Source organism: Saccopteryx leptura, chromosome 2 (genome assembly GCF_036850995.1).
Source record: "Saccopteryx leptura isolate mSacLep1 chromosome 2, mSacLep1_pri_phased_curated, whole genome shotgun sequence".
NCBI lineage: Eukaryota > Metazoa > Chordata > Mammalia > Chiroptera > Emballonuridae > Saccopteryx > Saccopteryx leptura.
The window spans coordinates 82,177,472-82,197,837 of record NC_089504.1 but is presented as its reverse complement, the minus strand read 5'-3'; the positions used below and the strand labels follow the sequence as shown (position 1 = coordinate 82,197,837).

Genomic DNA, 20,366 nt, shown 5'->3' with positions numbered 1-20,366 from the left:
CAGTTTCACAAGTAAATGAAGCAACAGGAATTTGAAGGTGGGCTGGCAACTTTTCTCACGCCCGGCTGTCCATCTGGTTTGAAGCACAATGGCATACAGGGCGGAGATGATACCATCTTTGTTATATCTTCCTTGTGGCACTTTAACATTAATTGCCTTTATGCCTTATCACTTACACAGAACTTAAGTCTCTCTCCTTTTCTCTAAAATATTTCCATCTGACTGCTTCCCAAACCTCAGGTGGCCCATGAAAGGGAAAGCACTGTTAGTTCTGCAGAAAGAGAGGAATATTAGGTTTAAAAAGACTCCTAGATTGAGCTGAAAGCATCATGCTCTCAGTGAATGGCAGACACCGAATTCTTCTATTAACTGGAAGTCATTTCTCAATGCCATGAGGCTGCGCAGCCCCTAAGGTGACCAAAGCTGCCAAGTCAGAGATTATGTTGTGTCACAATTTACAAATCTCTTACATTAAAAAACATCCTTGTTAATCACAATGAGGAGTCAGGATGAGGCATCATACAACACAAAGAAACTGTGTTCATCTATGACCGAAAAACCATATGAATGGATGGACAGACAGTAACAATACACCACCCTGTTTTACATGGAACTGGACGGTGAAACAAGCATTCTGGGATGGTGGTCAAGGTCTCCTTGCAGAAGTCACCTGTCCTAAATGTGCTCAGAACAGCCACTCCTATACTTTTTTTAAAAAAATTCCTTGACTGTAGTTTGCCTGTTTTTCTATTTTAAAATAAGACAATGATCTGTTTTTTTTTTCAAGTAAAATGTAAGGGATGAAAAGAAAGAGAGGAATATTAGGTTTAAAAAGACTCAAGAGACATCCTGTTCAAACGTAATGTGTGGATCATAAGGGACCCTGATTTGAACAGTTGAACATGATGAGACAAGAGGGAAAATGTAAACAGTCTAGATATTTAATTATGTTAAGGAATATCAATATTTCTTGGTATAATAATGGTCCTATTGTTATTCTTTTATTATTTTATTTTTTTAAAAAAGGGCTTTTAGAAAAATATTTACTTCAAAACAATGGAGCTAGGGGAGAGAGAAGTGGGTAGGGGCATATATATAAGACACAAGTTGGTCATGGCTGATAACTGGAAAGCTGGGGGGTGGGCATCTAATTTTTCAGATGTTTGAAGTTTTCCACAATAAGAACACTTGTTTTGTAAGCTTGACCTCAGTAGTCCAGTATCCTCAAACACCAGCTGGACCTTGCTGTCTTTCCTGCCTAAAAGCCTGCACTGACTGCCATCTGAAATACTGGACTGCCATCTGAAATACCGTCTCCACAGCCCCGCCTCCTCTCCCTCTCCCTCTCCCTCTCCCTCTCCCTCTCCCTCTCCCTCTCCCCCTCCCCTCTCCCCTCTCCCCTCTCCCCTCTCCCCTCCCCCTCCCCACTCCACTCCACTCCTCTCCCCTCACAGCTAAGGAAGGCTTCCCAGACTTCAAATATGTGGCTAACTGAATTCATACTTCTGTATCTTACCACACTGTTTCTTTATAATCCTGAGCTTTCTGACTTTCATTCCCTTTATTTCTAACCACTCCCCAAATACCCAGAATGGTAGCTCTTTACATGTTTATGTTTGCTGTCATCCACCTACACCAAGCATGGTAACCAGTCATAGTAGGTTAAACAGATAGCCATGAATAGGGTCCACGTACCAGAAAGGTAAGTTTTTCCCTTTAAAAAGAACATAACAGTAGCACAGCACAAGGAAACTATAACCAAAAGTTTATCCTTAAAATAAGGCCTAAGCCTCAAGATGGTTCCCAGCACACCTACATGTCTACAATGTATTGTTCACTGCTAGACCTTGGAGAAAAGTATCCTTTTGTTTCCTATGAAGATCTTGGTTCTTATATTCCAAAGGGAACTATGGAAAATATCTGGTAATACCTAATGACAATGCAGTAAAAGTTGACTTTAAAACTTGGTAGAGGCCCTGGCCAGCTGGCTCAGTGGTATGGCATTGGCCCAGTGTGTGGTTGTCCCAGGTTCAATTCCTGGTCAGGGCCCTCAGGAGAAGCGCCTATCAGTTTCTCCACCCCTGTCTGTCTCACTTCTCTCTCTCTCTCGTCCTCCCCTCCTGCAGCCATGGCTTGATTACGGCAGTGTGCCCTGTGTGCAGAGGATGGCTCCATGGCCTCCATCTCAGGCACTAAAAAATCGCTCTGGTTGCAATGGAACAAAGGCCACAGGTAGACAGAGCACCGCCCCCTGGTGGGATTGCTGGGTGACTTCCTGTTGGGGAGAATGCAGGAGCCAGTCTTTGCCTCCCCTCCTCTCACTAAATTAAATAAATAAATAAAACCCAATAGAAAGCCCTTTCTGGAACTAATGCAACAAAAACAAATAGTTAAGAGTCTCTCTTACTGGCGTTCATGACCTCTGGAAACAGGCCGTACACACTGTGGAGAGAATTCCACCTACCGCTTCCTCATGCTCCTTCCAGCAATCATAATCTGTTGCCATGGCAATACTTGCGTAGCAAAGTCCAGCCTCCTTGGCAAGAACCACCTCTGGAACTGTGGTCATATTGATAACATCTGCCCCCCAGGTGCGAAACATGAAGCTTTCTGCTCGAGAACTAAAGCGAGGCCCTTCAATTGTGAGCACTGTCCCTTTAGAGTGGCACCGGAGTCCTAGCTTCTTGGCAGTCTCTATGAGGACCTAGAAGAAAAAGAACCACAAACTCAAATCATACAAATGTAAGCACAGCTCACTATTTTATTTTTTTCCCTGAAATTTAAGAAGTTAATTGAAGATGTTTACTAGAAAAGCCTAGTAGCTGCAGGCCCTTCAGAGAACCTGAGAAATCAGTTCGCCAAACCCTCACCCCCTTACATATCCTGTTTCCTTAGCACTTGCACATCTAGTTCATAGCTAAAAGAGCTAACAGTGAGCTTTCTCTAAGCACCAGAAATCTGTTTACATCAGGGGTCCCCAAACTACGGCCCGTGGGCCACATGCGGCCCCCTGAGGCCATTTATCCGGCCCCCGCCACACTTCCAGAAGGGGCACCTCTTTCATTGATGGTCAGTAAGAGGAGCACATTGACCATCTCATTAGCCAAAAGCAGGCCCATAGTTCCCATTGAAATACTGGTCAGTTTGTTGATTTAAATTTACTTGTTCTTTATTTTAAATATTGTATTTGTTCCCGTTTTGTTTTTTTACTTTAAAATAAGATATGTGCAGTGTGCATGGGGATTTGTTCATAGTTTTTTTTATAGTCTGGCCCTCCAACGGTCTGAGAGACAGTGAACTGGCCCCCTGTGTAAGAAGTTTGGGGACCCCTGGTTTACATGCTACTGCCTAACAGCTCTAAGAGGCTCAGCAGGACTGTGAAGAGGACGTGGGTCGGAGCTCTGAATCAGCGAAGGTGGCACGTGTCATTCGCATCTCCAAGAGCTGTGCTGAGAACTGTTTCCAAGCTTCTGAGAAATTCAGTCTCATTGCTCTTTTGTATAAAAACAAAAAGACGCATGACTGGGCAGTGGCGCAGTGGATAGTGTCGGACTGGGATGCGGAAGACCCAGGTTCAAGACCCCGAGGTCGCCAGCTTGAGTGCGGGCTCATCTGGTTTGAGCAAAAGCTCACCAGCTTGGACCCAAGGTCACTGGCTCGAGCAAGGGGTTATTCGGTCTGCTGAAGGCCTGTGGTCAAGGCACGTATGAAAAAGCAATCAATGAACAATTAAGGTGTTGCAACGCGCAAGGAAAAACTAATGATTGATGCTTCTCATCTCTCTGTTCCTGTATGTCTGTCCCTGTCTATCCCTCTCTCTGTCTCTGTAAAAAAAAACAAACCAAAAAAACAAAAAGACATAAAACTGAACTTCTGTGAAAGCTTTTGCTTAGAAAGTATTTTTCCTAATTTCTGCCTTTCTCCTCTCCAAGGACATATAGTAACAAGAGAATGGGACTGTGCTCACGTTTTCTGTCCGGGGATAAACATTTCAGCATCCTTTTCATGGCAAGGCCATGCATGGGTTTTAGAAACATTATTTAAAAGTTTGATTACTTTTTCCCAGTGTCTAATTAAAAATAATGCACAGCTAATCTTCAGATTATTAATTAATTCCATTTTTTTTCTTAGCCTGTGCTTCAACATCCCTTTTTAATTAAAAAAAAAATCTTTTAAACTTAACTGTTAATTAGGCACTGCTAAAAATCCACTTAACCTTTGTTGTCTTTAGTTTTCTCACCTGTAAAATGGGGATAATATTGCATAATTCAAGCGATGCTGTGAAGATTAAATGAGCGAAGGATATAAAGCACAGAAATATCACACATTTTAAACATATAAACGATAAAGTAATTTTCTATCGATTTAATTAGCACTGCAGGTTCTTGAACAATGTCATTTTGTTGTAACACTGATGAGGAAGAAGGATCGATTCCCAGTTCTCCCCGTCTCTGTGTAGGTTTTCTCGGAGTACTCAGGTTCCCTCCCACACCCCAAAGATGAGATGTAAGGTTGTATCCACACTGTCCTACTCTGAGTGTGGCTGTGCGTGAGCGCACCCTGCAATGGGAGGGCAGCCACTCCAAGATGGGTCCACCTGGTACCCTGAGCTGCCTGGATAAGCTCTGGTCACCTGTGACCCTGAGCGGGTAGGAAAAAAATTATCTTACTTGTTTTTTATATATCTCTATTTCTTTTTTAATTTTAGTGAGTGGAGGGAAGGAGAGAGATGAGAAGCATCAACTCATAGTTGTGGCACTTTAGTTGTTCATTGATGGCTTCTCATATGTACCTTGACCAGGGGCTCAAGCCGAGCTAGGGATCCTTTGGTCAAGTGGATGATCCCACATTCAAACTGGTAACCTCAGCGTCCTAGGTTGACACTCTATCCATTCTGCCACCAAGAATCAGGTTATTCATTTCTCTTAAAAGTATGTATAGTTCACATATATTTCAATGTTTAATATTAGAAGGATTTTGGAACTGTCTTTATATTTAGAAGTTTGGTGATGTTTCTGTCACCAGAAATGTGCATTAAGAACTTAACTCGTTTATCTCAGCCTATTGTAAAACTGCTTTCATTATATTTTGTTCAGCATAAAGTCAGTTTCCAACAAAGTTACATGAGGATTTACTGTACTGGCAGCTTCTATAGGTTTGCCAAATAATTGGCAAAGGTTTGTGGAATACTACACACACACACACACACATACACACAATGCAGTGACTCAAAGTCAACAGAAGGTGCCAATCTAGGAAAAGTCTTGCCTGTTTATGTTTGAACCACATTAATAAATGAATCTATTTCCTTAAAAAATAACTTATACTATGCTATGGACGATGGGAGAAAGAATTTTTACAAGAGCCTTCGCAATTCCAAAATTAGAACCACGACAAGCCATACACAATAAATAATTTATGCTATATTGTTTATTTATTCTGTATGTGCTGAAAATAAGATTATGCTTAAGCAAATCTCCTCCCCAAAAAGTACAGGTTATAAAGGCAAAGGCCTAAATCATGCCCCCTCCCTTTTCTCAAAATTAATATATAACCAGCCCAGTCCTGTCTTCATTAAATGTCTTTAAAAGTCCTGAATAACCAAGCTGCATGTCTCAGCCACCTTCAGAGTGCTTCCAGAGATGAGTGAAGAAAAACCATAGCTACCCCGTGCCACTGGCCTGTGGCATGTAAGTCCTCACGATCATCCTGGGAGGTGGGTGCAAGATGGGAGGAGGAGGGTGCACAAGCTCCTGAATGTGGGCTGGCCAGTGATCGACTCTGGGACCTCACCACTTGCACCACCATCAGAACACATAACACTATCGTAAAGTATGAGGAAGACAAAAAACAGACTGACAGATCTCTGGGTCTGAGGCTAAGCTGCATTTATTTTCACACCTTGAGTAATACAGAAATCTTAAATCTACCACCATTCTCACAAAGATACTAGCAATATTAGAACACCAGGCTAAATAAGGCTAAATTTATTTCATGTGTCAGGACTCTCAAAGAGAGTATTCAAATCACTTCCTAAAATGACAAGAAGTGATACTATTTTTAGAATAAGTAACACTTGCATAGTACAAAATATTATTTTATAATTTCTTTTTTAAGTGAGAGGAAGGGAGATAGTGAGGCAGACTCCCACATGTGCCACGACCAGAATCTACCCAACAACCCATCTTGGGCTGATGTTTGAATCAACTGAGCTATTTTTAGTGCCAGAGGCTGACACGCTTGACCAACAGAGTTATCCTTAGTGCCCAAGGCCACACTCCACCCCATTGAGCTACTGGCTGCAGGAAGGGAAGAAGGAGAGAAGGGGGGAGGGACGGGGAGAGAAGCAAATGGTCGCTTGTCTTGTGTGCACTGACTGGGCATTGAATCCAGGATGTCCACATGCCGGTTGATGCTCTATCCACTGAGCCAACTGGTCAGGACCTTAAAATTTTTATTAAATTTATAGAGTGAAAAGAAGGGATGCGGTGGGAGGGGGGAAAATGGGAAGGAGGACAGAAAGAGAACTGATTTGATGTTCCATATGCATTCATTGGTTGATTCTTTTATGAGCCTTGATCAGGGATCGAACCTGTAACATTTTCTGGTCAACTTTCCAGAAACACTATTTGCATATAAATATTGTCATATTCACCTCTTTATTACACTTACACACACATAATTTTAACATAAGTGAAAGAATATGTACAACTGTTTCCTATCAAGGAAGATCAAGCTGTATTACTGACAACTATTACCCAGTCACCACATTTACATGTGCTCTGCAATTACCACAAGCACTTCCCATACCCATCTCTAGTTCTAATGCTGTAAGTCACTACTTTCTGCCTGGGACAAGATCTTAATTTCCTACTAACAAGATGCTGTCCCTAACCGCCCCCATTTTGAAGTGGACATGAATTTGATACACATCTAGTTATCTAGTTTCCTCTAGAGAGCAAATTTATTATGTGGACAGATCTGTGTTTCAGAGGGAAGACTGGCAGCACTCCCATATGTTGTGCTGGTAACTACCCATAGACATATACATCTTAATACATGCGAACAATCTGCCATTTTTTTAAACAAGTAAAAATGTACTTTCACAGAAGAATGCACATTCAGTGGTATATCCCAAATGGCTACCCGCCAAGTCTAGACTTTGCATTCTAGATTTTTTTTGAGACCAGACTGAGGTTAACTATTATTAGAACTAGTGGCTCACTAGTGGCTCAGTGGATAGAGCATCAGCTTGGCATATGGATGTCTCAGGTTCAATTCCCGGTCAGGGCACACAGCTGTGGGAACCATCTGCTTCTCTCTCCCCTCCCTTTCCCACAGCCAATGGCTTGACTGTTTCGAGCACTGCCCCAGGTACTGAGGATGGCTCTGTTGGATAGCATCAGCCTCAGGTGCTAAAAATAGCTCAATACTCAAGCATCAGCCCATAATGGGGTTGCTGGGAGAATACTGGTCAGGGCACAAGCAGGCACTGATTATCTCCCCTCCTCTCACCTAAAAAAAAAAAAAAGAAAGAAAAAAGAAACTAATTTTACATGGATATTCAAGGGTGACTACAAAAGCTATTACAAATCTTCTGCTCTCCATATGCAGGGGTTACACTTAGCTGAATGACTAACCTATTTCAGTATTTATGCTCTGTAAACTAACTTAAGAGTAGCTTTCACCAGGCAGTTTACCTCTAACAATGCATCCAATCTGTTGTGCTGCCCCTGATTGGGGATTATATGAAAAGCACCATGCATAGACCAAGAGATGGACTTTTGTGTTGTGACGGCCATTTTTATTCCCTAAGAGCTAAGGCTGTGATTCCAACCTTTGTGGGGCTGTCCTCTTAGTGCTGAGATTTTACTCTTGTCCCAGAGAGAAGGCTAAAGAATAATGGCCAAACTCAGCTCAAAGGTAACGGATGCCAATCTGACAATTTATAGAATACCAATTAAGAATAATTTAACTCATAAAAGCAGTTACCAGTCATTGGATGTTTCAATATCAATGAGCACTGTTCTTACGATGTACATGTAATCATTACCTTCATTTTATAAACGAGGATACTGAAGTCTATATGTGTTAAGAAACTTGTCCAATGACACACAGGTATTAAGCTGAAGATCAGAGATTTGATCCCAAGTAACCTGGTTCCAGACTATAAACTCTTTTTTAAAAAATTATTTAAAAAATGTTTACTGTGTTAATTTTAGAGGAAGGGAAAGAGGAAGGGAGAGAGAAAGGGAGAGAAGAAGAGGAAGGGGGAGGAGGACAGGAAGAGAGAGAGAAGGAGAGAAGGAGAGAAGGAGAAAGGGAGAAAAGGAGAGAAGGAGGAGAGAGGGAGAAAAGGGGGGAAAAGAGAGAGAGGGAGGGAGAGAGAGAGAGACAGGAACATCAATCTGCTCCTCTATGTGCCCTGACCGAGGATTGAACAAAGAACCTCTGCACTTTGAGATGATGCTCTAACCAACTGAGCTATCCTGGCAGGGCCAAACTACAGACTCTTGACTAATATGTTAGTCTACAATAAATTATTTAAAAGTTATCCTGATAGTAAAATGAAAACTTATAAAAAAAATGTAGGTTACAACTTTGACTCAGCTTACACAGATCAACAGTAGTGGAGGCATTTTTAGCAAAGGGAAAACAGTCTTCATAAAATCTTGCATAAGTAAACTTGAGAGGGGAAGAGTGTGCTTATTAGCCGATTAACCTAACTCTAGATGCCACCCCAAGCCCTCATGATCTATTTTGGTGTAGCTTCCAAAAAGATTACAAACCTCTCTCGTTTTGGGGCAGAACGGCTCAGCCATTGGGATATGACACACTCCTCTGGCACAGGGATGGCTCCCATCATAGAAGGTCTGAGGCCTGACGATGGTCCTACAAAATAAAGCAAAAAGGGCTTTTTTTGGGGGGGGTTGTTTTGTTTTAAAGAAGGCTATCTTTCCATTCTTTGGGGGCTGGTGAAATCAACTGTACCTAAGGTTACCATCTTGGTCCTCACTTCAGAATCAACAACTCTGGATAAGCTGAAGGCAATTGGTAAAAAAGTGACTTCAAGCATGACCTGTGGGTGGCACAGTGGAAAAAGCATCAACCTGCAATGCCAACGTCACCAGTTTGAAACCCTGGGCTTGCCTGGTTAAGGCACATGTGGGAATTGATGCTTCCCGCTCCTCTCTCCTTCTTCTTTTCTCCCTCAAATCGTGCATCGTGTCTCTAAAAATGGATTAAAAAAAAAAAAGCCACTTCAGGATGGTATTTGGCTTCTCTGGCTCTGGGTTGGTGGCAACACACTTTCCAACAGGAAATGAAGTGTCTGTGGTCTAGTGGCTGTGACAGGATAACCACACTGGATTGCAGGTACAACTCAACTCGGGGCTCAGGAGGGCAGGTACAACACTTGAGTCAATATGAAAATTCCCAATCACTGTAAATGTAGAACACTGTACAATGAACTGCATTAATAGATTCAACCATTTCCAAAATTTTGTCAAATGTGCTTTATCTGTTAGCATTTCCATGGTTGCAAATCCTAGACTTTGTCATTTCACCCCTACTTCAGATGGACCAAAATATGTGGATTATTTCCACTGCAATGTCATTACCACATCTAATAAAAATAACATTAATTCCTCAATATCAGCTAGTCAATAAATAGAACACATGCAGATTTCTCTGATGTCCTCAAAAAATGTCCTTTTTTTAAAAAAAACAAATGCTTTGGTAGTTTCAGGTCCAAAGTCCTCAGCTTGCATTTGACTGTCACGTTATAAATTGGGAGTGATTCTTTCCCTCAGCCCCCAATCTTATTTTCATGTGTTTGACCCAAAGAAGCAGTGTTTCGTCCCATTGCACACTCAGGAATCGATCACTTTGCTACTTGGTTTGGCTTGTTCTCTACCCGCCATAATTAGTTCAGAAGTCTCTTGGTTCCACTTTCTCATAAAACATTTTTGAATTCACAAAAAGAGGCTAAAATTAACCCCATGCCAAGTCACTGAGCAACTTCTCTCCAGAAACCTTCAGAATAAGCCACTTTCTGAGTCTATTATATTGTTCTAAATTTGAACTCATGAGTAACACAGGAAAGAGAATGCTCACCTTTCCTACAGAGGGGAGCACAGGAGAGGGTGGGGCAAGGGAAGCCAACAGGGTATGTAGGTCCCTTAATGCCTACTTCCGGAACAGCACCGAGAAACTATCTTACCAGTTCAGTTTACACAGCTGGCATGTCTACCTACTAATATTAACCAGTTACCTACATCCTGTCACATACCGAACCCTGAGAGTAGCTGACACCAAAGCCACCTCGCTCAAAGATGAGGCCCCAGTGCTGTGGAGGAGTGAAACCATGTCTATGTCTTAAAGAAAAGGCTAATTTAATCCCAAAGCTATTCTAGATGGCGACAAAGAACAGGCCAAGGGACTGTTCCAGCCCATATTATCACAGGCCTATTTTTGTAAAACTGACCAATAAAATGGTGCCACATATTCCAGCTCTGGCTTGGTCTGTCTTCAATGAGTAATGTATTAGCAACATCTCTATTTACAACCATGATTGTGTATGAAAACGGGGCCACAGAAACCTTCAGCTGCTATACCCCTCTAGACATCACGCAATCACACCTCCATCTTATCTATCTCTGTTCCTCTCCTTTACCTCCATCCCTTCTTTGCCTAAATCACTCGTTTGTTCTGAACTTTTACCTTAAGGCAGACCATGTATCATTCATACTTCATGTTACGCTGTAGTATGTGATAATTATCAACTTCAGTTTTAATTCTTTCAAGTAGAACATTTTACATTTTTCTTTCTAAACAAAGCTAACTACTAGCTATATGGCTTAATACAAATTGCCATATCTTTTTGATTCTCCATTTTCCAATCATAAAATACAGTGTTTATCCACCCTTTTATAAGGGCTTTACGAGGATGGAATCAACCATGGAGTCCAGACACCGCAGAGCAGCTCAGAAATGAGGTCTGTGCTAGAGGAAGAATTGGGAACCAGTACCAAGGACAAGCTGAGGCTGGGATGGGGCTTTCAGAACACCACCCCTTGTATGGGCAAAGTGAAGCGGGTGGCCCCCGGGGAGAAATAAAGACTTTCAAACCAGTGTGTGTAATGGTTTCAGGTCTGACTATACTGTCAAGATCCTGGAAAAGGTGCAGCAGATGAGAAACACATCTTTATATAGCCTGCCCGCTTATTTGTGGTGTTTTCCAAAATTAACTTAACGTGTCAACATATTCAATGGAAATTTTAATGACCTAAAGTTAAATCATTACAAACAGCAAGACTCCTTGTCCAGTAATATAAAATAAAAGCACAAAGCATGAACAATGATGAGTAACAGAAGTCAGCAATGGGCTTCACAATCACAGATGACGCTGAGTGGAGGACACCACCCAAGGGAAATGCTAGAATGGAAATGCGTGTAATTTTCAGAGCTCTTATCTCCCCTGAGAGAAATGAGTTTTTAAAACTAAGCAAAATGCCAGAAATAAACTTGTTAGATAAGCCCCACACATTGGAAACAGTACCAGATTGAGCCTGTACTTCATAGGGGGACTGCCTGTTGGCTGCCAATTCCAGCCAAAACAGCTCTTCTAACAGAATAGTTCACTCTCATGCTGAGTTTTCTCAGTAATATGGAGAAAATGTGGGAAATGTAGTTTTGAACCTGATTTGATCTTGTTACTAAATTTTTGTGTGGTCTTAATCAAATTACTTAACCTCCTTGAGTTCTTTCTTTCTAGAAGGCAAGTAATAGCAACATCTGCACTGATACCCTTATTTAAACATAAAAACAGGGCCTCAAAAACCTCCAGCAGTTTTATCCCAACAGACTTTGATGCAATAACATCTCTATTTTATATGGCAGCTGTGTGTATTTTGGGGTCAATAATAATTTGTGCAGAGCTATTGCTACCATTGCCTTGAGAATGACTCAGCACCTGGCACATAGAATTCACTCAAATCACATCAGAGGTGGATGCAGGCGCAGTATAAAGAAGCATATGAAGTAGGTCAGTGAAGTAACCTGCAGATAGTTTCTTGAAGACACGAGGTTTGCAACAGTGCCTGGGTGGGCACCTTTTCCAGATAAAGGGGGCCCAGAATAGAATGTGCTCTTCCATCAAGAGACAGAACTGAATGAAATCTATTCCTGAGCCATGGTTAAATTCACCCCAGACCATGTCAGACTGGCTAAGAATAAGAAAGATTACACTCCTCCTGTAAGCAACCTAGACAAAGGACAAGAGAGTGTAAGTACGGTGGCTGTCTCAGTTACTTGTGAAAGCAGCACATGGTGGCAGGGAAGGAGACAAAACGATACTGTGTATTGGCAAGCCAAATGAGTTTAAGACCAAGAAAGAACATTGGGCACTTTCAGACAGAGGGGGTTAAAAGCCCAGAGAAAGAGACTGGTGGTTTTTTCTGAATTGATCCAGAGACAGCCTTTACTTTATCACTTCCTTTACACAAATCTGGAGTTGCAAACAAGTGGAGGAAAAACACTGGTCTGAACGCAGAAGCAAACACAGCCCACATATCTGAGGATGCTTCCCAGCTCTGTACATGGCCACAAGCTTTACAACACAGGAGCACGAGTCAATTCATTCACCAGCATAGTGGGGCCCAGTGCTGGCTACTCATGAGGGTGGTTTAGGAGAACTGATTCGACCTGTATCACTGTAATTCTGGTGGCCGAGGTCAGACAGGTTCACATTGGATTCGGGCAGATGGTAGTGGAACTGTGGAGCCAGAAAGCACTGGGCTATTCCGTTTTATAGATTCTTGCAACGGCAGACAAGCAAACAAGCCCCTCACAGTGGTGGGCCCGGAAATCTACAATCCGCACTGGGTCAAATCACCCACAGCCTTACACAGGCTATGCACACGGTGGCTATGCCAATTGCAAGCGAGCAAGTCTAACACATCTGTTTCCCCAACAATCACTTAAAAGATATTCAAACAAGAATGTGCATGGACAGAGACAAGTTCAGCTTTTAGAAATCATGATAAACTATAAAAATCTTCCAATGCCTCTTTTCATTAAAGCTTGAGCTCTGAGGAAAAGGGGCTGTCACAGCCATCTTGATGCGCAGTAGTTCTACTGCTGGTCATTTATCCAACAGGTTTATTTTCACAAAGATGACAGGACACAAAAATGTTAACTGAAACACTGTTAGTAATTACAGGAAGCTGAAAACAATCAAACTTCCCACTTAGAGGCCAGCTGAAATAAATCAGATATCCAGAAACAGAACAGCATAGTTATTAGTTATTAGGAAGGTCATGGTAGGTGTCTGACTATAAGTGTGAAAGGCTAAGATATTTTTAAAAGGGAATAAATTTCCTAGAATTCCTATACAAACATACAGTTTTATTTTGTGTTAAAAAAAAAAAACAGCCTTGCCTGACCAGGCGGTGGCGCAGTGGATACAATGTCAGACTGGAACGTGGAGGACCCAGGTTAGAAATTCTGAGGTCACTGGCTTGAGCGCAGGCTCATCTGGCTTGAGCATGGGCTCACCAAATTGAACGAGGGGTCACTGGCTTGAATGGGGGATCACAGACATGAACCCATGGTTGCTGGCTTGAACCCAAGGTCACTGGCTTGAGTAAGGGGTCACTTGCTCTGCCGTAGCCCCCTAGTCAAGGCACATATGAGAAAGCACAATCACTGAACAACTAAGGAGCTGCAACAAAGAATTGATGCTTCTCATCTCTCTCCCTTCCTGTCTGTCTGTTCCTATCTGTCGCTCTCTCTCCTGCTCTGTCTCTGTAAAAAAAAAAAAAACAAACCCCCCAAAACCAAAAAAAAAACACACCAAAACCCACAAACACAAAAAAACCCCAAAACACACACACACACACACACACACACACACACACACACACACACACACACACACACACACTGTCCAGTTGGCTTAGTGGTAGAGCGTCAACCCAGCATGTGGATGTCCTGGGTTTGATTCCTTGTCAGGGACACAGGAAAGTGACTGCCTGCTTCTCCACCTCTCCCATTTCTCCTCCCCCCTTCTCCTCCTGCAGCTATGGCTGGATTGGTTTGAGCGAGTTGGCACCTGGCAGTGAGGATAGTCCCCTGGAGCTTCACCTCAGGCACTAAAAAATAGCTCACTTACCTAGCAACAGCACAGATGAGCAGAGCATCACCCTGTAGGGGGCTTGCCGTGTGGATCCCAATTGGGTGCATGTGGAGCCTATCTTTCTGTCTCTCCTCCTCTCACTTAAATAAATAAAAATGGTATACAATATGGACTGTTTCACAATGTATTTGATTTAGCGAATGACACATCTTGGAGACTTCTCTACATCAGCACATAAATCCACTTGGTTTGTTTAAAGTCCTGTGTAGAATGCCATGGAGAAACCAGTATTTAAGTTACTATACAATAAATGGATAATTAAAAATGTAACCAGTATCTCTGCATGAGCTCCCCTGTACACCTGTTTCTCAAGAAACCAAGAAAAGGAGCTGTATTGAGTCTTGATAGGTAGATTTCACCAAACTGTCCTTCAATGGGCTGTCACAAGGCACACAATTACCAGAAACACGGGAGTTTGCTTTTCACCATAGCTTCCAACACTATTTACTTTATTACAAACGTGTTACTTTTAAAACACTTTAAAACAGTTATTCTTGTTGGATGTCACCTCAGACTACCACGGACAACTGAAATTTTTTTTAAAATTATTATTATTTTTTACAGAGACAAAGAGTCAGACAGAGGGATAGACAGGAACGGAGAGATGAGAAGCATCAATCATTAGTTTTTCGTTGCGCATTGCAACACCTTAATTGTTCACTGATTGCCTTCTCATATGTGCCTTGATCGCGGGCCTTCAGCAGACCGAGTAACCCCTTGCTTGAGCCAGCAACCTTGGGCTCAAGCTGGTGACCTCGGGGGTCTTGAACCTGGGTCTTCTGCATCCCAGTCCGACACTCTATCCACTGCGCCACCACCTGGTCAGGCTGAAATTTTTTAAAATAAAGTATAATAGGTCAAGATGGCAAAAAGAAATTAATGCCAAGTAACCAACTGGTTAGAACAACAGGATTATTTATACCCTTGGTAATCTGCATAAGTTCAAGGTTAACAGGATTAAGAATAATTCTAAATTTCTAGGTGTGTATTTTTGTGGGTGTGTGTAAGGCCAGGAGCCGCCATCGTGGCCATTCACATGCAGGTTCCCATTGGATTCGGGCAGACGATAAAGAAATGGCGGAGTCAGAGGATGGGGGGCCATCCTATTTATTGGTGTCTCACCAAGACAGGCAAACCACAAAAGAAGACAAGGGAAAAGCAGAAAACCAGCTTTTCCCATGAAGGGCAAGGGATCAGGGAAGCCCCTGCAATCGTGATAGCAGGAACTCAGTGAGCCAGCTCCTGGTCTGTCCCACTTTATAGTGTAGAAAACCAAAATCCCTTAATCCAATATACAAACAAGGAAGTCTCTGATACAAAGTCACTTATCCAAGGCATAATTGGATTCCTCATGAGAGTGCACCACCCAGATCATACAATCAGTCAAGGGTGTGGGGAAAAGCTTAGTCCTAAAACCAAACCTTAGGCTACAACGACCTGGCCTGCTTATAGCCTGTCCCCCACACCCAATATAGGTCACAAGCGAGCAAATATATATATCATATTTACAAACTTATTTGACCAACAGTGTGCATACACATATTGATGGACAGTGCTGTAAAGAGCAAGTACAGAAGTGAAGGATCAAATCAGAGCAGATTTGTGTCATGGAGTCAGGGTACAAAAGGCACCTAGAGAAAGGAAGAAAGTTTAAAATTACAGTGGGTAAAGCAGAAGGAGTTTTGTCATGAACGGCAACAAATTAGGAAATGGAATGAGTGTTTTATTAACCAGGAAAGAACTGAAAGGCTATGAATTCAGACTAACATCATTAAGATCCTCCTACTCCGATGTAATGAGTGCCCCTAAGCTGCACAGAGTGCAATAGTAAAGGAGAAAAACCAAACGATACTTATATTCCAACGAGGCAGAACTGCTTAATAAATGGGTAACATAGTGCCATGTATACTGTCTAATTCTCATCAGGTCTTGATAGAGCAAATAGAGCAGTACTATAAGAACAAAACCCTGCTCTTACACAGGTGGTGATTAAGTCTATTTGGGCCTCAGTTTTCTCACTTGTATAAGGGGATAATAAGGTATACTTGTATTTCTCACTTGTATAAGGATAAGATGCCTCCTAGGGTTGTGATAATTAGCACCAGGAACACAGTAAGAACTATGAAAGCATTTATCGGGTATCAGTTCTGTTTTCACTGTCAAGTACCATAGACACTGCTCCTGGTCACCATATGAAGCTTTAACAAATCCAACTGACAGCTTCACAACATTCCACCGGATGGCTGTTCAACTACTGCCATAAGCTACTTACTCAGTTAATAATATACACACTCCTGATACATGTGGTTAGAAAAATGCACCTTTTGGTCTTTTTTTTAGGATTCCAAAGTACAAAGGGGGAAGGCTGGTTGAAAAAAAGCATGCATCCTTTAAACTTTAATGAGTCAGATTGCTTTTAAAAAAGTCCTAACCATCAATACCAGTAATAGGTCTGTCAATGTAATTATCCAGGGCCTAACAACTCCCGACACATGGGAAAACTCAGTATTTTCTTCCACTTCAGAACTATCTAGAAATAATTTCTTCATGTTCAGAAGACCAGATGTAACCAGGTAATAAACATTAGTATTTTAATGGGCAGAGGAAAATGAGCAGTACAAATAATAAAGTACAAAAGCAATGGAAGAAATCACCACGAAGGTGACAGGAGATTTTTAAGTACATGTCAAAGATCATTGGCATCAAGCCCTGGCTGGATAGTTCAACTGGTTAGAGCATCATCTCGACAAGCCAAGGTGGCAAGTTTGATCCCCAGTCAAGGCTCTTACAAGAATCAACCAATGAATGCATAAATACATGCAACAACAAACTGATGTTGCTCTCTCTCATATCAATTAAAAACAGATCACAAAATGAACTAGGAAAAAAATCACAAAACAGTTTCTGTTTTGTATTTTTAGGGTATGGTATGGAAATCAGCTTTGAGGGGAGTCAAGTTGGGGAGAAGAAGAAATGTTAAGTAAAGAACTGACTCCAATGAGGGCCATGGTGATAGAGAAGAGAGGGCAGGACTCCAGGTGTGCAAAGGCGGGACTCAGAGACTGTCTGGGTGGAGGGCCGATGGCTGACCAGCAATGACCGTGGAGTGAATGTCTGTGCTAGGGTCACCGGATTAGCAATTTACCACATACCAGATGGGGAGCTTGGGAGAGGAAGGAGTGTGGGGTAGGAAGAGTCAGAAGACAACCACCAGGAATAATTTAATCTTAAAAACAAAGTATGACATATCTTTAGGACCCTGTCCTGCAGCCAGTATGGATCATGAGGGAGAGGGCACAGCTGGATGTCTGTGTGTGAGGGGTGGTTGAGGTCACAGGCTTGGGACTAACCAAAATTGAAACCCTACAGGTCCCATTTACTAGTAAATGGTCAATATTTCTGAGCTGAAGTTTCTTAAACCATAAACCAGATAAATCACTCTGTATGTGTAAAAAGGATTGATTTGTGGCATCTACTAGGAATTTTAAAATTGTGTGCTTATCAGTGTTTTTTTTTTTAATGGTGAGGCTATCCGGTGAAGAATTAGGCTGCAGAGCAGAGCACCAGAAGAGTTCGCTTCCTACAGAAAGTAGCTGCCCCCGCTCTGCCAACTGTGCAGGAAGGAATACAACACAGGACAGGGATGCAGCAAGTAACGGGCAAAGGGAGGGGAAGAAAGAGCTGTTTTCTTGCCTGTAAAGAGGTTGACATTCTCAATCAAGAGGGAAAGAGACGGGCGGGACGCTGTGAGAGAAGATTAAGGATTTAAAATAGCAGTCAACAGGAATGGTAGAGCTGAGCAAAGGATTCTGGTGTCATTTTTTAGCATACACTCCCATTTTTACTAAGAATCCACACCCTGCCCACGCAAAGAGGGATGATGTAACTGACACCAGGGCACACCTGAACCTTGGTGGCCAGTGCTTTCAAGGATAAGAATAACTCCACATAACATCATAGGGGAAAACCAAGGAAGGTCAACGACTCTGGGAGGGGGAATAACCTGACATAATCCCTTATGAGTACTGTGTCTACAGCGGGACTTTCCGTGATGAGTAAGCATGCATCAATTGCAAAAGCTCATCCCAGCCCCAACCCCTTCCAATTTCAGTGAGAAACTAATTCTCTCCTGAGGGGAGACATCTGAACTCACAGGGATCAATCCAACACCCCCATATAAATGAGAACATCACCTGACAATGGAATTTGGGGACAGACCCAGGAAAAATTTGGATGCTCTCCTAAGTTGGGCGTCTTCTAATGCATTCTTCATCCAGAATCAAACTGAGGGCCTCAGACACGAAAGTCCAACATGTTGCCAGCACTGTGCAAAAACACTTGGCCCTAAGAATTATTCTCCTTTTCTTTTTCTCTTTTTTTAAGTGAGAGACAGGGAGCCAGAGAGACAGATTCCTGCATGCACCCTGACTGGGATCTACCTGGCAACCCCTGTCTGGGGCTGATGCTCTGCCACCTGGGGTTGCTGCTTTGTTGCTCAGCAACTGAGCTATTTTAGCGCCTGAGGCAAGGCCATGGAGCCATCCTCAGTGCCTGGGGCCAACTTGCTTGAACCACTCAAGCCATGGCTGTGGGAGGGGAAGAAGGTAGAAAAGGAGAGGGGTAGAAGGGGAGAGAGAGAAGAGAGGGAGAGAGGGAAAGAGGGAGAGGGAGAAAGGGAGAGAGCGAAAGCGAAGAAGAGAGAAAGGGAAAAGAGAGAGGGAAAGAGAGGGGGGAAGAAGGGGGATGGGTGGAGAAACTAGAATTCTCTGCCTATGTGCACTTTGCTGGTATTTTGGAGTGAAAGACCATATAACTGGTTTCCCACAAGACAAATCAATTTGTAGCAGTGTTCAATAGTAACTGGGTTTGACAAAGGAGGGTGAGTGTAACAGAAGGAAAACAGGAAGAAACAACAAAATGCCTCACGCATTGATAAAAGCAGCTAGTGGGCAAAGTCTTGCCTTGCACCAATGGCAAAACCCTTATTAGAAATAGCTTCTAAGCTCCACTTTACAGTGCATGGTTAAAGTCAAGCTTTAAAAGTGGGGTGGGCAGTGGCAATGGGAGAGATGGTCATGTCTTCCAGATGGCAGGCTGAAAAGCAAAGTCAAAAGCCAGGTAAATCCACAGTCATGTTGTTTCTAAATTTCTCTAAGACCTGCCTCAGAGTTTGTTGGGGCTCTCCATGGGCTCAGTCCCTAGAGAAGAATTCATGGGCATTGCGGGGAAAAGGAGGTAAGTGATGGTGGAGTTCAACCCTGGACTTTGAAGAGAGGCCAATGGCCACACAGGCAGGGAGGTGCTTCATCTGAGCCCTCTGTAGAAAAAACAGTTACCACCAGTAGAGATGGTAACCACACAACTAACTACTAAGGGGGCAGGTGGTTCTGGGGAGGGGAATTAACTTGGCATCTCAGGAGGATTTTTTCTTTCCACCTGAGTTTGGTTCCAGTTTCCCACAGGTGTGCAAGAACCAGGAGAAACCTGCAAGACAAGGGTATGTATAGAAGAACCCCAAATCATGAATCTTGGAGGTTTCCCTTATGAGAGCCTTTTTTAAAATTTTTTATTTATTATTTTTTAGAGAGAGAGGAGTGAGAAAGACAGAGAAAGAGAGAGAGAGAGAGAGAGAGAGAGAGAGAGAAGGGGGAGGAGCAGGAAGCATCAACTCCCATATGTGCCTTGACTGGGCAAGCCCAAGGTTTCGAACCGGCAACCTCAGTGTTCCAGGTCAACGCTTTATCCCACTGCGCCACCACAGGTCAGGCATGAGAGCCTTTTAAAGTATAACGTTCTCTCAAGACAGACAAAAGGTCAGGCTTATTCCTTCCTCAGTTCAAACAGACTGTTTAATGAGGTCAGAAGCGAAGCAATCCCCTTCTTAACCACTGATTGTGGCTCTGGAGGTGGGGACCGCCACCAAGTTAAAAAAAAAATGAATTAACTCCAATATAGTAGGAGGCAGAAGGCACTGAGGACTTACTGTGGCTGAACCGTCTACAAGTTCTTGGTAAAAACTACGATTTTTAATTTTGTGTTTAGGGCAAATGGGCCCTAAAACCCAGGGCAAGGGAAGAGTGAAAAACTGTCATGTCTGACCTGTGGTGGCCAGTTTGCAAACCCGGGCTTGTCCAGTCAAGGCACATATAGGAAGCAACTACTATGAGTT

At 42.7% G+C, this 20,366-nt stretch overlaps 1 protein-coding gene across 3 annotated transcripts in view; it reads right to left on the bottom strand.

Annotated features, from left to right (window-relative positions):
* The window catches only part of MTAP (methylthioadenosine phosphorylase), a 50,419-nt gene that overhangs the window by 9,155 nt on the left and 20,898 nt on the right, over positions 1-20,366 (bottom strand). For all 3 annotated transcript variants that reach the window (XM_066368264.1, XM_066368265.1, XM_066368266.1), the window contains 2 exons: positions 8,790-8,892; positions 2,465-2,704 (listed from right to left, as the gene is read on the bottom strand). In XM_066368264.1, the coding sequence (XP_066224361.1) occupies positions 2,465-2,704; positions 8,790-8,892 (343 nt within the window). The remainder of the gene's footprint in view (positions 1-2,464; positions 2,705-8,789; positions 8,893-20,366) is intronic.